We start from the raw sequence: 13417 nt of genomic DNA on the forward strand, positions 1-13417 counted from the left end.
TGTTGGGATTTTTTCTTTTTAAATCATCCCTCCTGTGAGCGGGACCGCTTTCTACTTACGGCTAGTGACGAGCAGACGCTTCACTGCTTTTTTGTTGTTTTAAGTCTCACTCCACCTCAAGGTGGCAGAGGACCGGTTGGCATCCCTTGGATATTTTACTGTCTGTTCATTTTCTTATGATTTATTATTGATGATTTATTATTATTATTATTATTATTAATAATAACTCACCTGAATAAGTGGAAAACACCCCACAGAACTGCAGAATAGTGAGGACATCTGAAGCATTCATGACAACTAATGAAACATTTATTACAGCACAGCATATACATTGTTTGAAAATAAATGTATTTCAAAAGTAATTAAAAAAAATAATAAAAAACAAACTTGTTGGATAAATCTTTTGTGCAGTGCTTTTTCTCCCATTTTAGAAGTTTTAGGAAGTATGTTGACTGGCGTAATCTACACGTTCTCATCTACACAGAATGGTTTTGGTTATGAATGGTGCTCTGTCATCGAAACTCTGCATTCTGGGTTTGGATGTTTTAAATAAAGCGAGGAAGTGTTTTATCGGTTCAGTGAATAATTAAACCATTAGAGAAACTACTGCTGCTACCTTAATCTTGTTGCACTTTTGGGACACCTATTACCAGTAACGTTTTGTTATTTAAAAAAAAAAAAGAAAAGTGTCGTCTTTCCCTTCCGAAGTTTTGCCCTGAAATGGAATAATTTAAATATTCTATATTCAACATTTATAACAAACATTCTCTGTGTTTCTGAGGCTTTATAAGTGTTATAGATTAAGATAAATGTGGGTTTTACCCTGTCTGTATTTAACCAATCCACACAAACATTGGGCTCGAGCTGTGGAGATAATCATCTGTTCTTTCCTTGTGATACAATGATAACGTATGCAGTGAAGTTTAACTGCCATGTGTCTTTCTTCCTCTTTCCACTTTTTAAAAAATTGTCGTGAAATATAAGTAACAATCGCGCAAAACTAGGTTTTAAAATACTCACGTCTCAAAGAGCAAAGCAGAAAACCGCAGGATCATCCATTCAGCAAAAAATAATAATTTTATATAATAAAATTTTTTTTATAATAGGCTTCAGTACTCCTAATCTATTTAACAATATGAAAGCTCAGGAGCTTTATGTTCTTGGTCTCTTACTGGCTCCACTTCCCAGCAGCCACTGCTGCAGCATCCCGGTGGCCTTGGACTTCTGCTTCTCAGATGGATGCTTTTCTTCTGTTTCTTTAGGTTCGGCATCATCAGCAGCTTTCCTCTTACCTGGCGAGCCGTTTTTCAGCCAGCTCATCATCATCTTACTGCTGGCTGAAATCTGAGGAGGAACCTAAAGAAAGACAATAAGACTGACCCTTATTTGTCTGTCTAACTGCGAATGGATTGGACGGAGTAGGGATTATTCTATGTGGTAATCACGAGTGGGTCGTTCTCACATGCTTTGACTCGGAAAACATTGCCCGTTCAGGACAGAAACTACACTCTCCTCCGCTATACCGGATAATATTTCTACCTGACTTGTGATCGTTAACATACAGCAATAAGATTATTTTTTGAATTCCCCATCAGCTAAACAGCCTGCACAAGCACAGTTCTCCACAGCTACAAATAGATTAATAACAGAATAGATGCAATACTTTGTGTATTAATGGTATATAAGAAAACAACAGCTTGACTGAGCAAAGGCTTGACAATTGGCCTGAAACGTGAGACAGTAATCGAGTCATTTATAGCAGATTTTGGGTGCCTCTGCAACACATCCAGAGGCTTGGTTCATTTTGGTCAGAACTTATGTTAGAGACTGGCAACAATCATGGTCGCACTTTTGAGCTCACATCCTTACATCGTATAATAGCTCTTAAAACTGGCTGCACAGATGAAGCTGTATTGGAGCGTGCACTGTTGAATCTCAGATTAAAACCCATCCATCATTCTTTAGTTCGAGGTTATTTCGCAGTATCTCTGATGGTAAAGCCCGACTCTGATCAGAGAGAGGGTCAGTTCATCAGAATTTGGAAACCATTCTTCAACTGGGTTGATTAATCAGTGTTGGAAAAGCTAGGAGTTTAGAGAATGAAGTGGTTTGTTTGTGTATATATATATAATTATATATATACACACACCATGGTTACTTAACCATGCAGAGGAGTAATGTTTCTTGTATTTGTCATAAGTGATGCACCTTCATGGCGGCGGGGTCGACCGGCTGCAGGCACTCAGGGGAGTTGTTGCGAGAGTTGTTGACGATTGAAGAGACTGGATGAAAGGTCAGGCAGGATTTAGACTGAAGCAACTTAAGAGCTTCCAGTGAGCGTACCTCCCCGAAATCCAACCATCGCCTCACCTCCTCATCTCCATCCAGAATGGCTGGCATCCTGTCTCACACACATACACACTTCTAACGAATAGCTGTCCCTGGTAAACTACACCACAGAGCATATTACAATGATCTCTACGCTCGATACAATGTCATGCTCTACCTGTCATGGATGCTTTGCAGGTTTGGTGAAGCATTCACAGTGATCACAGTGTAGGTGTATAAAAGCTCCCCACCACCAGGAGGAGTCCAGCAGTCAAACAGCCCCGCCATGGTGAGCAGACGCCATCCTGCCCAGGCACCGCCATCTTCAGTGTCCTGTTAAAGGAGACAATCCAGAAGTTTATTTTTCAGATTATGAGACATCTGTAAATGTTACTTCACAGTAATGACCTTAAGAAAAGGAAAATAAAAATGTTAATAAGAATCTCGGGGATCGGAAGCAAACCCTTATCCACAGCTGACTGATATAGATCTGATTTAAGGAAGGTTGTGTACAGCTGTTAAGGTAGATCAGTGGGTATAGATTGAGGCTCATATGACGCAACATCTTAAAGGTTTTACATTATTGTGTCAGTGCTCTTAAATGGAGGGTAAATCCCTCTAAATAAATTGAACCCTCTGAAAATGCAGGTGGCTCACGTGATCATTTTTCAAGCCCAACCTTTAACCATTCACTACATCATTAGCATTTGATTATTAGTTGTAGTGTTGCATTAAATGTTATGTGTACCACATATGCTTCCTTCACTTGTGTCCCTTTTTCCATCAGAGATTTTAATGTTGTTGTTTCTCTGCGGTGAGAAATCAAAATGCAGGCACAATTACATTCACTGTGAATCATCATAATCACTCCGTTAAAGATTCAAACTCCATCAGTCTTACCCTTGTCTCTCCTTCACAGTGATCATCCTTTTCCATCTCATTCTGCTTATATCCTTGGTCCTGGGGGAAATAGATAAAGAAAGGCTGCTTGTCCTTCTGCTGCCTCCTCCACTCGTAGAAGCCGTCAGCTAGAATGACACAACGCTGGCCTTTCAACAGAGGGTCCTGGGGCAGAAAATAAACAGAGAATACGGACAGACATGTAGCTATAATGAAAAGTTTAAGGAGTTATAATGCATTTATATAATTCAAAAAGTACAACACATGAGTTCTGTTTATCTATTTTTACCAAACTAACACTGATATTTCCAAACTGAAAATGAAAGAAATCCCACACCTTGTAGGACTTTTTCTCCAACAAGCTTTCGCCGCGACAGTTGGAGGTGCTGTACTGCATCTTGCTGGGGTCACTCTCCTTGAACCACGCCGGCACCAGACCCCAGCGCATCGTCGCTAGCACGCACTCATCCACTGCGGCTTCCTGTCCAACACAGACAAAGCTGAAGTGAATTACAGGAGTAGGATAAAAAGCCCACAAGTGATAATGGCAGTTAATAACATACATTCCTACAAAAGTTAAACTGCAGGCAGCAATTTGTTGTCTTTTTAATACATGAAAACAGTACAAGCTTTGTGTGAGTTATACTCTGTTGAAAAATTTAATATTGCAGTGTAAGGAAATTCTTCCCTGACCCGTATAAAATGATAAAGAAGAGTCAGTAGCACTTTGCCTTATTTAAGTGTCTGCTGGACAGCAGAACCGGACTAAAGGACTGAGGACTCTTGTTGTAGGACGGTCGGTATTTCTCAGCATCTCCATCCCGCCACTGAGGCTGTCGCTGATGTCCAGACCGGTCTCGGTACCGAGAAGCACGCCGGAGCTCATCAGGAGCGAGGGTGCAAGCTGTTCTTCCACACATGATCTCTGTCTACATCACAAGAGACACCGATTGAAATGAATCAATTAACAATTATAGTTAATCACTCACTATTATAATGTATTATAATTGAAAAATTAGTTAGTTAATTAATAAAGAGCTATAACAAGTCTGTCTGGGCCCCACCTCCTTTTAATCTCTGTATGATATCCTGTGTATACAGGACTTTTATTTTGAAACGAACGCTTGCAAACAATCAAAGCTCATTTAATATAAACCATACAAGTCCATTAGTTTTGATGTTAGTACTACTGAGAAATATTTGATTTATACCACGCTATAAAGAGCTGGCAGCTTTGTGTTTGACAGCTAGTTTTTGCTCGATATAAAACGTTCTGGTTTCCCCGCCACCTGTATTCCGTCACCTGCGTTCTGATTGGCTAGTTCGTACTCAATCATGTCGCGGGCGATTGAATTACTGAAACCTGATTGGTGAACTAAAGTTGTAAATCATATTCTAGCCAATTACAATGCAAGAGGCGGGAATTGTAGAAAACGGGTAGACAAAGAAAATCATAACAGTAGGATGCTGACTTCAGCTAATATACACGAATTATTGAAATTTATCTGATGCTGCATTAACAGATAAATAAGTAAATAAATAAAGGTTAATTAACCGCTTTATTTGTGAGGTTTGAGCTACTTACCGATTCGTGTCACAGAAACCAGCGACGGTTAATCAGCTTAAACTTAGCTAGCAAGCTAATTAACTTTTGGGCTACAGAGATAAAAAATAGTCAGAAGTTATAAGATAAAGATGTAGACATAGACGTGGTAGATATAGATGTAGTTAGGTCAGTGTTGCTTATCCGACTTTAGTGACATTAATCATTCATTATCGCGTAAAATAAAATAACTGACAGACCAAGAGTCCCGTGCGCGCGCGCACACACACACAGAGCGACAGAATCCTCCCAGTGAAGTGCGCGAGCTCATCATTTAAATATATATATATATGACAGATGTGTTTCCTATCAGTAATATGCAAATCTACCAGCAGTTCTATATGCACCCAGGCACAGACACCTTATCAATGAGTCTGTTTTATTTTTCTTATTTTATGTGTAACAGCACCGAGAAGGAGAAAAAAATAATAAAAATACAAACATTCAAAACAAAAATCAGTAAAAAAAAAAAAAAAAAACTATGCTAAAGAATGAAATAATGGACACAGTGTTTTCAGTTTCTTTAATCATATCGTTACAAACCAAAATGAGAACATGAGAAGGAAAAGGAACATGCTTCCTGTTGCACAGATGCAGTGGCAAAAGTTTCTCACCAGAGTGTAACAGGTACTGCTGCTGCTAACAGTGAGTTGTAAAAAAAAAAAAAAAAGGCAGATATGGTAAAGAGATCTAGATGCATCAGCGGTCAGGATACGAGTCCAAATGTTCACATTAGGGTAACGCAGGTGATGAATGGTGCACTCGTACCTCAAGACCTGATTCATACGAGTCCAGGGATCAGGTCTTGTCACGCTGATAGGATTTCTCACAGTAGCTTATCAGTGATTTCTCAGTGCACATCATTGTGGCTCAGTGGGATGTGTACGAGGCTGGATGTAGACTGGAATTTAGGAAAATCAATCTTTTGAATCATCTTGAATGAGAACGGCCACAGCACAACGTTGACCTTTAGCATAGAATCTGAATGTTTGTCGTCATTCAAGATGATGGCATGGAAATGACCATCAGAAGATCTTTAGGAGAAAAACAAACCCTTAAATGAATGACCTCAAAGTGTCCTTTTCCACTTTTCATGGACACCAACCTAGAAGCATTCCCCAATTTATCACACACAAAATGCTTGGCTTCAAATGATTTTGCGAATATAAAGCTGCAAGAAACAGAAATCAGTGGACTTGCATCTGAGTAAGAAATAACCTGCACAGAACAGTAATGTACGCAGATACATATAAAGGCAATAACAACGGCATGCATGTCATCTTTGGGCTTCGTGACAAAATGGTGATGCTGAACTATGGGTTTGTCTAGTTCAGGACAGTAAAATGTTTTCCCAAAGCCAGGCTACACTTTAGTTCATCAACCGAAAAGTCATTTCATAATTCAGCTCACGAACCTGTGGCAATGTGGGCCGGTTGTTGAAAAGTTTTGATAATATCACATTGTGGAAAATGATTATTAGAGGTCCACTCTAAAACCAGCCCTCGATTTTAGACCTTTTTGTTGTGAAAACTCTGGTCCCAGCGAATCCACACTAACATGATCGGATTACGGTCTTCTTTATCCGTCCAACTGTTTGAGGATTCTCTCCCTCTCTTTCAGCGCTTTCCATGCCTGATCCTTTTCTTTCTTTGTTGGAGTGCGTTTCTTTTGCCTGGCAGCCATGATGCGTCGGAAAGCCTCCATCACCTCGTTGTCAGCCACTCGGACACACTGTCGCAGCTCCTGCTTCCTCATCTCCTCCCGCGCCAACCTAAAGAGGTGACACACACAGGAGAATGACTCAAAAAACATTGTATAGGTGAGGAATAGTACTTTTTTTAACAGACATACAGATAATACTCACCTGCATTATTAGAAGAAACTAAATGGATAAATGTTTCTAGGTATTATTTTCCTCCCCCAAGACTAATTAACTAGTTACTCTAAGATTGGTAATGTGTAACACCTGAAACACCTACATATTGTTTAGTCGAACTTACCGGAGCAGCTCTTGCTTTCGTGCTCGGTTGTGAGCGCTCAGAGCTTTGAGCTCTGCCTGTCTCTTCTGGAGCTCGGCCAGCACTTCATCCTCCGAGTCCCCTCCTGTGCCCTGCCTCTCATCTGAGTCCAACAGTCCTTGAGCCACCAGCTCTTCCCTGATCCGGGCTTCCAGAGAGCGCGTGTGGGGAACGCTGTCACGGGCAAGAGAGAGATGCAGATTGTCATGGCTAAGCTTTGAGACAGACTGTTTATACTGCCTCTGTAATTTTAGGAAATGATCATGTTTGATCGTTCGTATTATTACCTGAAAGCTTTTCCCTGGCTGCGAGGCGAAGTTCCGGCTCCTTCATCTTTCACCGGAATGTCTGGAATTGGGGAATCCTCCATAGGGGATATGATATTCTCCTAGAACGTAACCACAAAATCCTAATATCACCTAAAGCTAAAATAAAGAGGTATTGTAATTATCAGGACAGCACAATGTACTACAATAGTAATATATGTGGAACAGATAAGCCAGAACACTTCCTGGTGAGAGCGTAAAAAGTGAATATATTTGATCAGTGTAACGTATTCAACTGAAGTGTCGGACCTCCACCAGGGCTTGCAGCAAGCGCTGCGTGAGGGGACCAAACGGACAGCCGTCCTCCGGAGGCTCGTGTTGGGACTCAGATTTTTTCAGCAAGGCATCAACGTCTGCACAAAGCAAAACAGGGATTGTGCTTACAAAGCAAGCCTCTAAGAGCAACACTTTCAATTAACATCCAAATATCTATAAAATGGTACTGTCAAAGAAAGTAAAGACTGCACTACATTATCTTCAGAGTCCATCAAATGATGTACAGAGAATCTCTGCGTTACCTTTGGCGTCGATCTCAGAGAGTGGACCCAGCATGCTTTTCTTCTTATCGTTGGCTCGCGCTCCCTCTCGCTGCTCTTCCAGCAGGTCTTCTTGTGCCCAGCGCTGAGAGTAGTGTTTTCCTAGAGTGGGAATCTGCAAGCCACACACACACACACACACACACACACATTTCCTATCTAACCAACAGACAGCTGACCCACCAAGAGGTCACAATGTAAAAAATGAGAAACATTGTGATGGATCTTAAAATCTAAAAGTATATTTTTTAAATCCTGTTAAAAATTCAGAATATCCACTTTCTCAGTTCACAGGTATAAACAATTCAACATCAGTTTAGAAATCCGGCTGTGCTGGTGTTACCTTGTAATACTCCGCTTCGTCTTCAGGTGGTTTAAGAAGTTCTTCGAGAACTCGGATCTCTTCATTAGTGATGTCTGCACAGTAGGGCTCTACTGAAGCCCAGAATCTGTCTCAAACACACACACAGGTGATGATAATACTTTAAAGAACGAGCTAAACCTTCACCAGGAAGTATTCATAGTAAAATCTCTGCCATTCTAAATAAATTGTAAATGAATAAAATCACTCGGTTTAAATCTCAGCCCACCTGTTTGGAGTGTCATTTTTGGGGTTGCGGGGTATGTCCTGTGGGTCTTCACTGAATTCATACTCCTGGACTTTGGGCTGCAGGTTTTTGGACTTGGGCCTGCCCGGACCAGGCCCAGGCCCGTGACCTGCCTTTCCTTCGAGCTTTGGCTTCTTTGGCTTCGGATGGCGGGAGGAGGCTGTCGGATCGACTTCTTTCCCCATCTTCATGAACCTTTTGTCGCCTTTTTTGTCCTGCCAATCTGTAAGGATCTGTTGGGAAGAGTTCAATTAGTTTTAAGTGATCGTGTGCTGTCATAGAGAGAGAGAGATAGAGAGAGAGAGAGATAGAGAAGCAAAAGAGAAGAAATGGAGTGAAATATAACTTCTGACCTGTCTCTGCTCTTCCAGCGCTCTGAGACGTCGGCTGGCCGAGGACAGCAACGTCTCCAGCTCCAGCTGCAACGTGTCCAACTCCTCAATCCCGATGCCATCGTCCTCCGAGCGGCCCAACACCGCTGTGTATCGAGGACACACTTTCACATGCTCTACGGGCTTGAAGTCATAATATTTGAGCGGTGGACAGTCCTTCAGTTCACTCATCTTCTCAGTTATGAAGAACTGTAGAATCACAGTACTGTACTAACTGGAACACACAGAATCCCATACTTTAATAAAATCACTGACATTCCTATATTCCTCCAATCCCAGACCAACTCTGTTGTTTCTCACAGATATTTATTTACATACCTGTGCGTATGTTTTTCTATACTATTCTTGTTCAACACATATATTTTGTAAACCTGACATAAAACTATTATTTTCTGCCTCATCGTTTGCCATCAAAGTTTTTTGGAAAACTGATACAGAAAGCCAATATTTTAGACAAATGATTTATGTGAAATTTTGCATCATGCGCTTACAAACCAGATTACTTTATTTCCTTTCTGTGTTTAAGATTATATTTGACTACAGAGTATGACATTATATGACAACAGATAACATGCTTGAACAGACATTAGGTTACACTGACAGAGTGATAACAAGCAAAGCGTTTACAGCTAACAGCAGCTAGCGTTGAAGTGTGTGTGTTGGGGGGAAAAACTGTACATGCAATTAAAACGTTTATATAACTTTAAACTTATCTCACATCGAAAGATGACCAAATAAATCATGTACACAGCGCGGTAATATTAAAGAGACGTAACAACAATGTTAGTTAGCACCTACACGGCTAGGTGCTATTAGCTAATTAGCTTTGCATGAAAGCTAGGATGCTAATGGGAATGTGCAGGTCAAACTACAACACCGTTTGTTAATTGAACATCTCCGAAAACATGTCTAACGTATCGGAGTTTTTATTATTATTATTAACTTAAAGCAAATCCGTACATAAATTACACACTTTTCAGAATTTATTCAATATTTGGACATATATTTACCTTCGAGAAGCGACATCCATTAACAGCTGTACCATTTAGTGAAACGGGGAGCGCAGTTATGTTTTAAACAAAAATATTCAATGTTTATGTTAGAGGAATAAGATTTTATAGACAGTGGTCAACTGAAAACTTCATAACAACATGCCACCCTTTTCAACTAATCGATGATATTCTATTTTTGTTACAAATAAGTCAAGACCGTAGCACTGGACACCCCTATTTGAACCCATGCACTCAAATTGGTGTAAAATGGTACGTTCCAGTCCGGGCTGTGAGACAATCCTGTAAAAGCGATTCAAAACAAATTAACGTGGCGGTATTTGATTTAAATTGTTAATGTTTTACATTAGGTTTAGATGGATAAAATATTTAAACGTATTATATTTCAGCAGTAATCAAGAAAATTGACCATGTATTATTATTTGCCATATATGGTAGAAACGCGAATCAAGGTAAATTCTGGACTGCGGCTATTACCGTATTATTTAGAAATGTAGTCACTTGAAATTTTGTTTTTGTGTAATTGCTCCCTGTCACGATTATTTCAGATATATTTTACGTATTAACATAATATACGTCAGAAATAATATTTATTTGGTCATTCATGCCGTTGTTTCGCGTGAAAACGGTGGCACAAATTTAAAATTGCGCCACTACTACATAGTTTCGAAACCCGCTATAGGCGTAGGCGTTGTTTTTTTCCCCCACACACATTCCGACGAACACCGCCTTCCTCGCTTGGATTGGTTAGTGCTATTTGTTCTGATTGGCTGAGTTCATATTGACAATCTATTAACAAATAGGATTAGTAGGAGCGCAGACGGCGGTGTATTTCGGAATACGGGTGGGGAAGAAAATAACACCAGGCGTGGCGTAAATACTTCCGCCTTTCTCAAAGGACCACAAAAATGGTAAGAAGATTTCTGCCGCATCAAAGTGGCACTATTTTCTTTTTGCCTTTAACGTGTTATATGTGTTTTTTTGTGTGTGATCATCAGAGTAATAAATTCTACGTTGTTTGAGATCAAAATATGATGCAAATTAAACGTGAATTTCCGTATTGGCGTCTGTGCTAACGTGCTAACGTGACCTAGCTAGCATGTATTACAGTGTTATAATCGCTTAGTGTATCATTATTTGTTTTGAGAAAGAAAAAAAACACATAGATATAAATCCAGACGCAGGAGGTGTTTATGTTGTTTGAAAGCGTAATCGTTTGCATTAAGTGATGCTGTTTCTGGTATTCACTGTCACTCCCTGATGATGATGATGATGATGATGATGATGATGAAGATGATGAAGTCTGCATAGATGCCTACAATAATGTAACCTGTAGGAATGTTTTGATAGTATTGTACCGAGAATGCAGTCTGCTCTGTTGACCCTCTCTCACTTTGTAAAGCATTGGCCTTAACACCTTGTGTTGCAGGTGACTGACATCACAATTCATTGTGTTTTAAAATGTACAAATTTTTCCAGACGGCGACTCTGCGTCCGTATCTGAACGCCGTGCGTGCCACCCTGCAGGCGGCCCTGTGTTTGGAGAACTTCTCCTCTCAGGTGGTGGAACGGCACAACAAGCCGGAGGTGGAGGTCAGGTGAGTTGAGACAGCGTGTTTTCTCACTTCCAGACCGTTCATTGTGAATGCGACTGAGATTTAAACTGATAGACATGAGCTACAGTACAGAAATTTATTTCACTCTTCAGGAGCAGCAAAGAGTTGCTGCTGCAGCCGGTGGTGATCAGCCGCAACGAAAAGGAGAAAGTCCTGATTGAGGGCTCCATCAACTCTGTGCGGGTCAGCATCGCCGTCAAACAGGTACGACGTCTCGACTCCTTCCTTTATTATCTTCTGACTGCTGTTCGCAGAGCGTCTTAATTTCTACTGTCTGATTTCTGTCTATGAAAATTTGCATTCAAATATCATTCAAAGACAAGATAGAAGGTGTTTCTGAAGAAGGTCAAGTAAAAAACGCTCGTGTAACTTTCCGGTATCTGGCAACCTTACACTTTTTTTTAACTTTGAAATAAATTAAGTCCGATGTCTGAACCAGGCGGATGAGATCGAGAAGATCCTGTGCCACAAATTCATGCGCTTCATGATGATGAGGGCCGAGAACTTCTTCATCCTGCGAAGGAAATCTGTGGAGGTGAGAGACACTAGAGAGACAGAGAGAGAAATAAACACGTATCTGCTTTAGTGGCAAAGTTTACTTGCCACTAAAACTACATTGACAAATTTATAAAACAAATTTTAGAGCCTTCTGTGCCAGAGTCAGTACTTCTGTACATAGTTTCTGGGTTTTTTTTTAATGTTTTCTCAGTCATGTGATATGCCAGGGTTTTTTTTTTTAACATCACAAGTGAGACGGGAAAAAAGCAAGTGGTGACGTAACAACTGTTTATAGCTGATGTAACGTAAGTGAGAACTTGTTTTGTGGACGTCCTACAGCACACAAAGTAACTATATATGGATAAAAAAGTAGGTATGGTGTACATTAATAAAGAGAAGAATCACCACAGCACAAAATGATTGACACTTAATCAGAGAGAGAGAGAGAGAGAGAGAGAGAGAGAGAGAGAGAGAGAGAGATCATCAACTGCAGGGTGGAAATGATTTTGTGCGTGTGTGACCCCCCCCCCCCTTTCTTTCTCTCTCTCTCTCAGGGCTACGACATCAGCTTCCTCATCACCAACTTCCACACGGAGCAGATGTACAAACACAAGCTGGTGGACTTTGTCATCCATTTCATGGAGGAAATCGACAAAGAGATCAGCGAAATGAAGCTGTCCGTCAACGCACGTGCTCGCATCGTCGCTGAGGAATTCCTCAAAAACGTATGCTCCTTTTATGTCCCTTTAGTAGCCGTAGTCATTAATGCACGCTTTTATTTATTTTGTTGTTCTTTTTGTTGTTGCAGTTTTGAGAATATCTGTCTCTGCGCTCTTTATGGAGTTTCCTGTAAAGAGAAAGAGAGAGAGAGAGAAGTATCGCAGGCTTTTAATGCTCAGCACGAGCTCATCGTCACTGAATCAACCGTCAAAAACAAACCAGAGAAACGACCGACTGACTGACTGACCGACCGACCGATCCTGCGATGACGTATGCAGCGTTTCCCCTTTCCCCCTTTTCGCCTTCCATCTTCTGTTCAAGGTGCTTCTTGTCCCCGTGGATATTGATCAAAAAAGTAACCCCATTTTCTGAGGGAAAAAAATACTCAAGGTCAAGGCAGGTCCTTAAAAAGTATTATTCGAATATGCCTGAATATTGATGGGCACAGGAAACACCGCCACCAACCTTGTAAATCTACAGTGGCTTGTATTCAACGTTGCGTCTTTTATATAGTCCATGTGTTGTTGTTGTTTTTGTTACGAATACGTGACACATCACGAGAAGCAAAAAAAAAATTAAAGTGGGTGTTTATATTTTGACATAACCTTTGATTATAATTGCAGGTGAAATATAAAGTAAAACAACAACAACAACAAAAAAGATGTAAACTGATGGTAGCGATGAAACCAATAAAGATCTATTGCGCTTTGTGTAGCCCGAGGGACTCATTTCATTTGTCTAATAAAGAGCAGAGGTGAAGGGGACGCCGCAGGAGGAAACCGTTCAGTTCAGATCTGAATCGGACAGGAATTATAGTACGAAAAGAATCTCTGTATTAAAAGCAACAGGGTGATTCATTTCC

General features: G+C 40.5%; 3 protein-coding genes across 6 annotated transcripts; 1 reads left to right on the top strand and 2 right to left on the bottom strand.

Moving 5' to 3' along the window:
- Positions 1–94: 94 nt before the first annotated feature.
- On the bottom strand, positions 95–5114 carry hmces (5-hydroxymethylcytosine binding, ES cell specific). Of its 3 annotated transcripts, none has more exons than XM_027155816.2 (8): positions 5032–5114; positions 4814–4884; positions 3960–4157; positions 3566–3709; positions 3229–3393; positions 2507–2661; positions 2209–2401; positions 95–1356 (listed from the first exon to the last, which is right to left on the bottom strand). In XM_027155816.2, exons 3-8 carry the CDS (start codon positions 4146–4148, stop codon positions 1153–1155), a joined length of 1050 nt encoding a protein of 349 aa, XP_027011617.1. In that variant the 5' UTR covers positions 4149–4157; positions 4814–4884; positions 5032–5114; the 3' UTR covers positions 95–1152. The 3 variants fall into 3 exon arrangements, with proteins under 3 accessions (XP_027011617.1, XP_027011619.1, XP_027011620.1); XM_027155818.2 differs by having other exon boundaries at positions 5028–5046; XM_027155819.2 differs by lacking the exons at positions 4814–4884; positions 5032–5114 and adding an exon at positions 4293–4486.
- A 226-nt stretch (positions 5115–5340) lies between these two features.
- tada3l (transcriptional adaptor 3 (NGG1 homolog, yeast)-like) lies at positions 5341–10355 on the bottom strand. Its single transcript, XM_027155783.2, has 9 exons — positions 9722–10355; positions 8673–8925; positions 8302–8552; positions 8055–8160; positions 7694–7826; positions 7425–7528; positions 7137–7237; positions 6832–7023; positions 5341–6602 (listed from the first exon to the last, which is right to left on the bottom strand). The coding sequence occupies exons 2-9, from the start codon at positions 8880–8882 to the stop codon at positions 6410–6412; spliced, it is 1290 nt and encodes a 429-aa protein (XP_027011584.1). The 5' UTR covers positions 8883–8925; positions 9722–10355; the 3' UTR covers positions 5341–6409.
- A 93-nt stretch (positions 10356–10448) lies between these two features.
- arpc4l (actin related protein 2/3 complex, subunit 4, like) lies at positions 10449–13269 on the top strand. 2 transcript variants are annotated; one of them, XM_027155784.2, is made up of 6 exons: positions 10473–10632; positions 11201–11319; positions 11430–11541; positions 11777–11872; positions 12390–12560; positions 12644–13269. In XM_027155784.2, the coding sequence occupies exons 1-6, from the start codon at positions 10630–10632 to the stop codon at positions 12647–12649; spliced, it is 507 nt and encodes a 168-aa protein (XP_027011585.1). In that variant the 5' UTR covers positions 10473–10629; the 3' UTR covers positions 12650–13269. The 2 variants fall into 2 exon arrangements, with proteins under 2 accessions (XP_027011586.1, XP_027011585.1); XM_027155785.2 differs by lacking the exon at positions 11777–11872 and having other exon boundaries at positions 10449–10632.
- Positions 13270–13417: the final 148 nt, after the last annotated feature.

The sequence above is a fragment of the Tachysurus fulvidraco genome, chromosome 2 (assembly GCF_022655615.1).
Source record: "Tachysurus fulvidraco isolate hzauxx_2018 chromosome 2, HZAU_PFXX_2.0, whole genome shotgun sequence".
Taxonomy (NCBI): domain Eukaryota; kingdom Metazoa; phylum Chordata; class Actinopteri; order Siluriformes; family Bagridae; genus Tachysurus; species Tachysurus fulvidraco.

Excerpts from the sequence above, each read along its gene's own strand:
- hmces (XM_027155816.2), bottom strand. The coding sequence starts at position 4,148 with ATGTGTGGAAGAACAGCTTGCACCCTCGCTCCTGATGAGCTCCGGCGT. Across the intron at positions 2,662-3,228 it reads ACTGTGAAGGAGAGACAAGG|GACACTGAAGATGGCGGTGC; the intron begins GTAAGACTGATG and ends CTCCTTTAACAG. Across the intron at positions 1,357-2,208 it reads TCGACCCCGCCGCCATGAAG|GTTCCTCCTCAGATTTCAGC; the intron begins GTGCATCACTTA and ends GTCTTTCTTTAG.
- tada3l (XM_027155783.2), bottom strand. The coding sequence starts at position 8,882 with ATGAGTGAACTGAAGGACTGTCCACCGCTCAAATATTATGACTTCAAG. Across the intron at positions 7,024-7,136 it reads AGCCAGGGAAAAGCTTTCAG|CGTTCCCCACACGCGCTCTC; the intron begins GTAATAATACGA and ends TGCCCGTGACAG. Across the intron at positions 6,603-6,831 it reads CGAAAGCAAGAGCTGCTCCG|GTTGGCGCGGGAGGAGATGA; the intron begins GTAAGTTCGACT and ends TCACCTCTTTAG.
- arpc4l (XM_027155784.2), top strand. Across the intron at positions 11,320-11,429 it reads AAGCCGGAGGTGGAGGTCAG|GAGCAGCAAAGAGTTGCTGC; the intron begins GTGAGTTGAGAC and ends TTCACTCTTCAG. Across the intron at positions 11,873-12,389 it reads TGCGAAGGAAATCTGTGGAG|GGCTACGACATCAGCTTCCT; the intron begins GTGAGAGACACT and ends TCTCTCTCTCAG.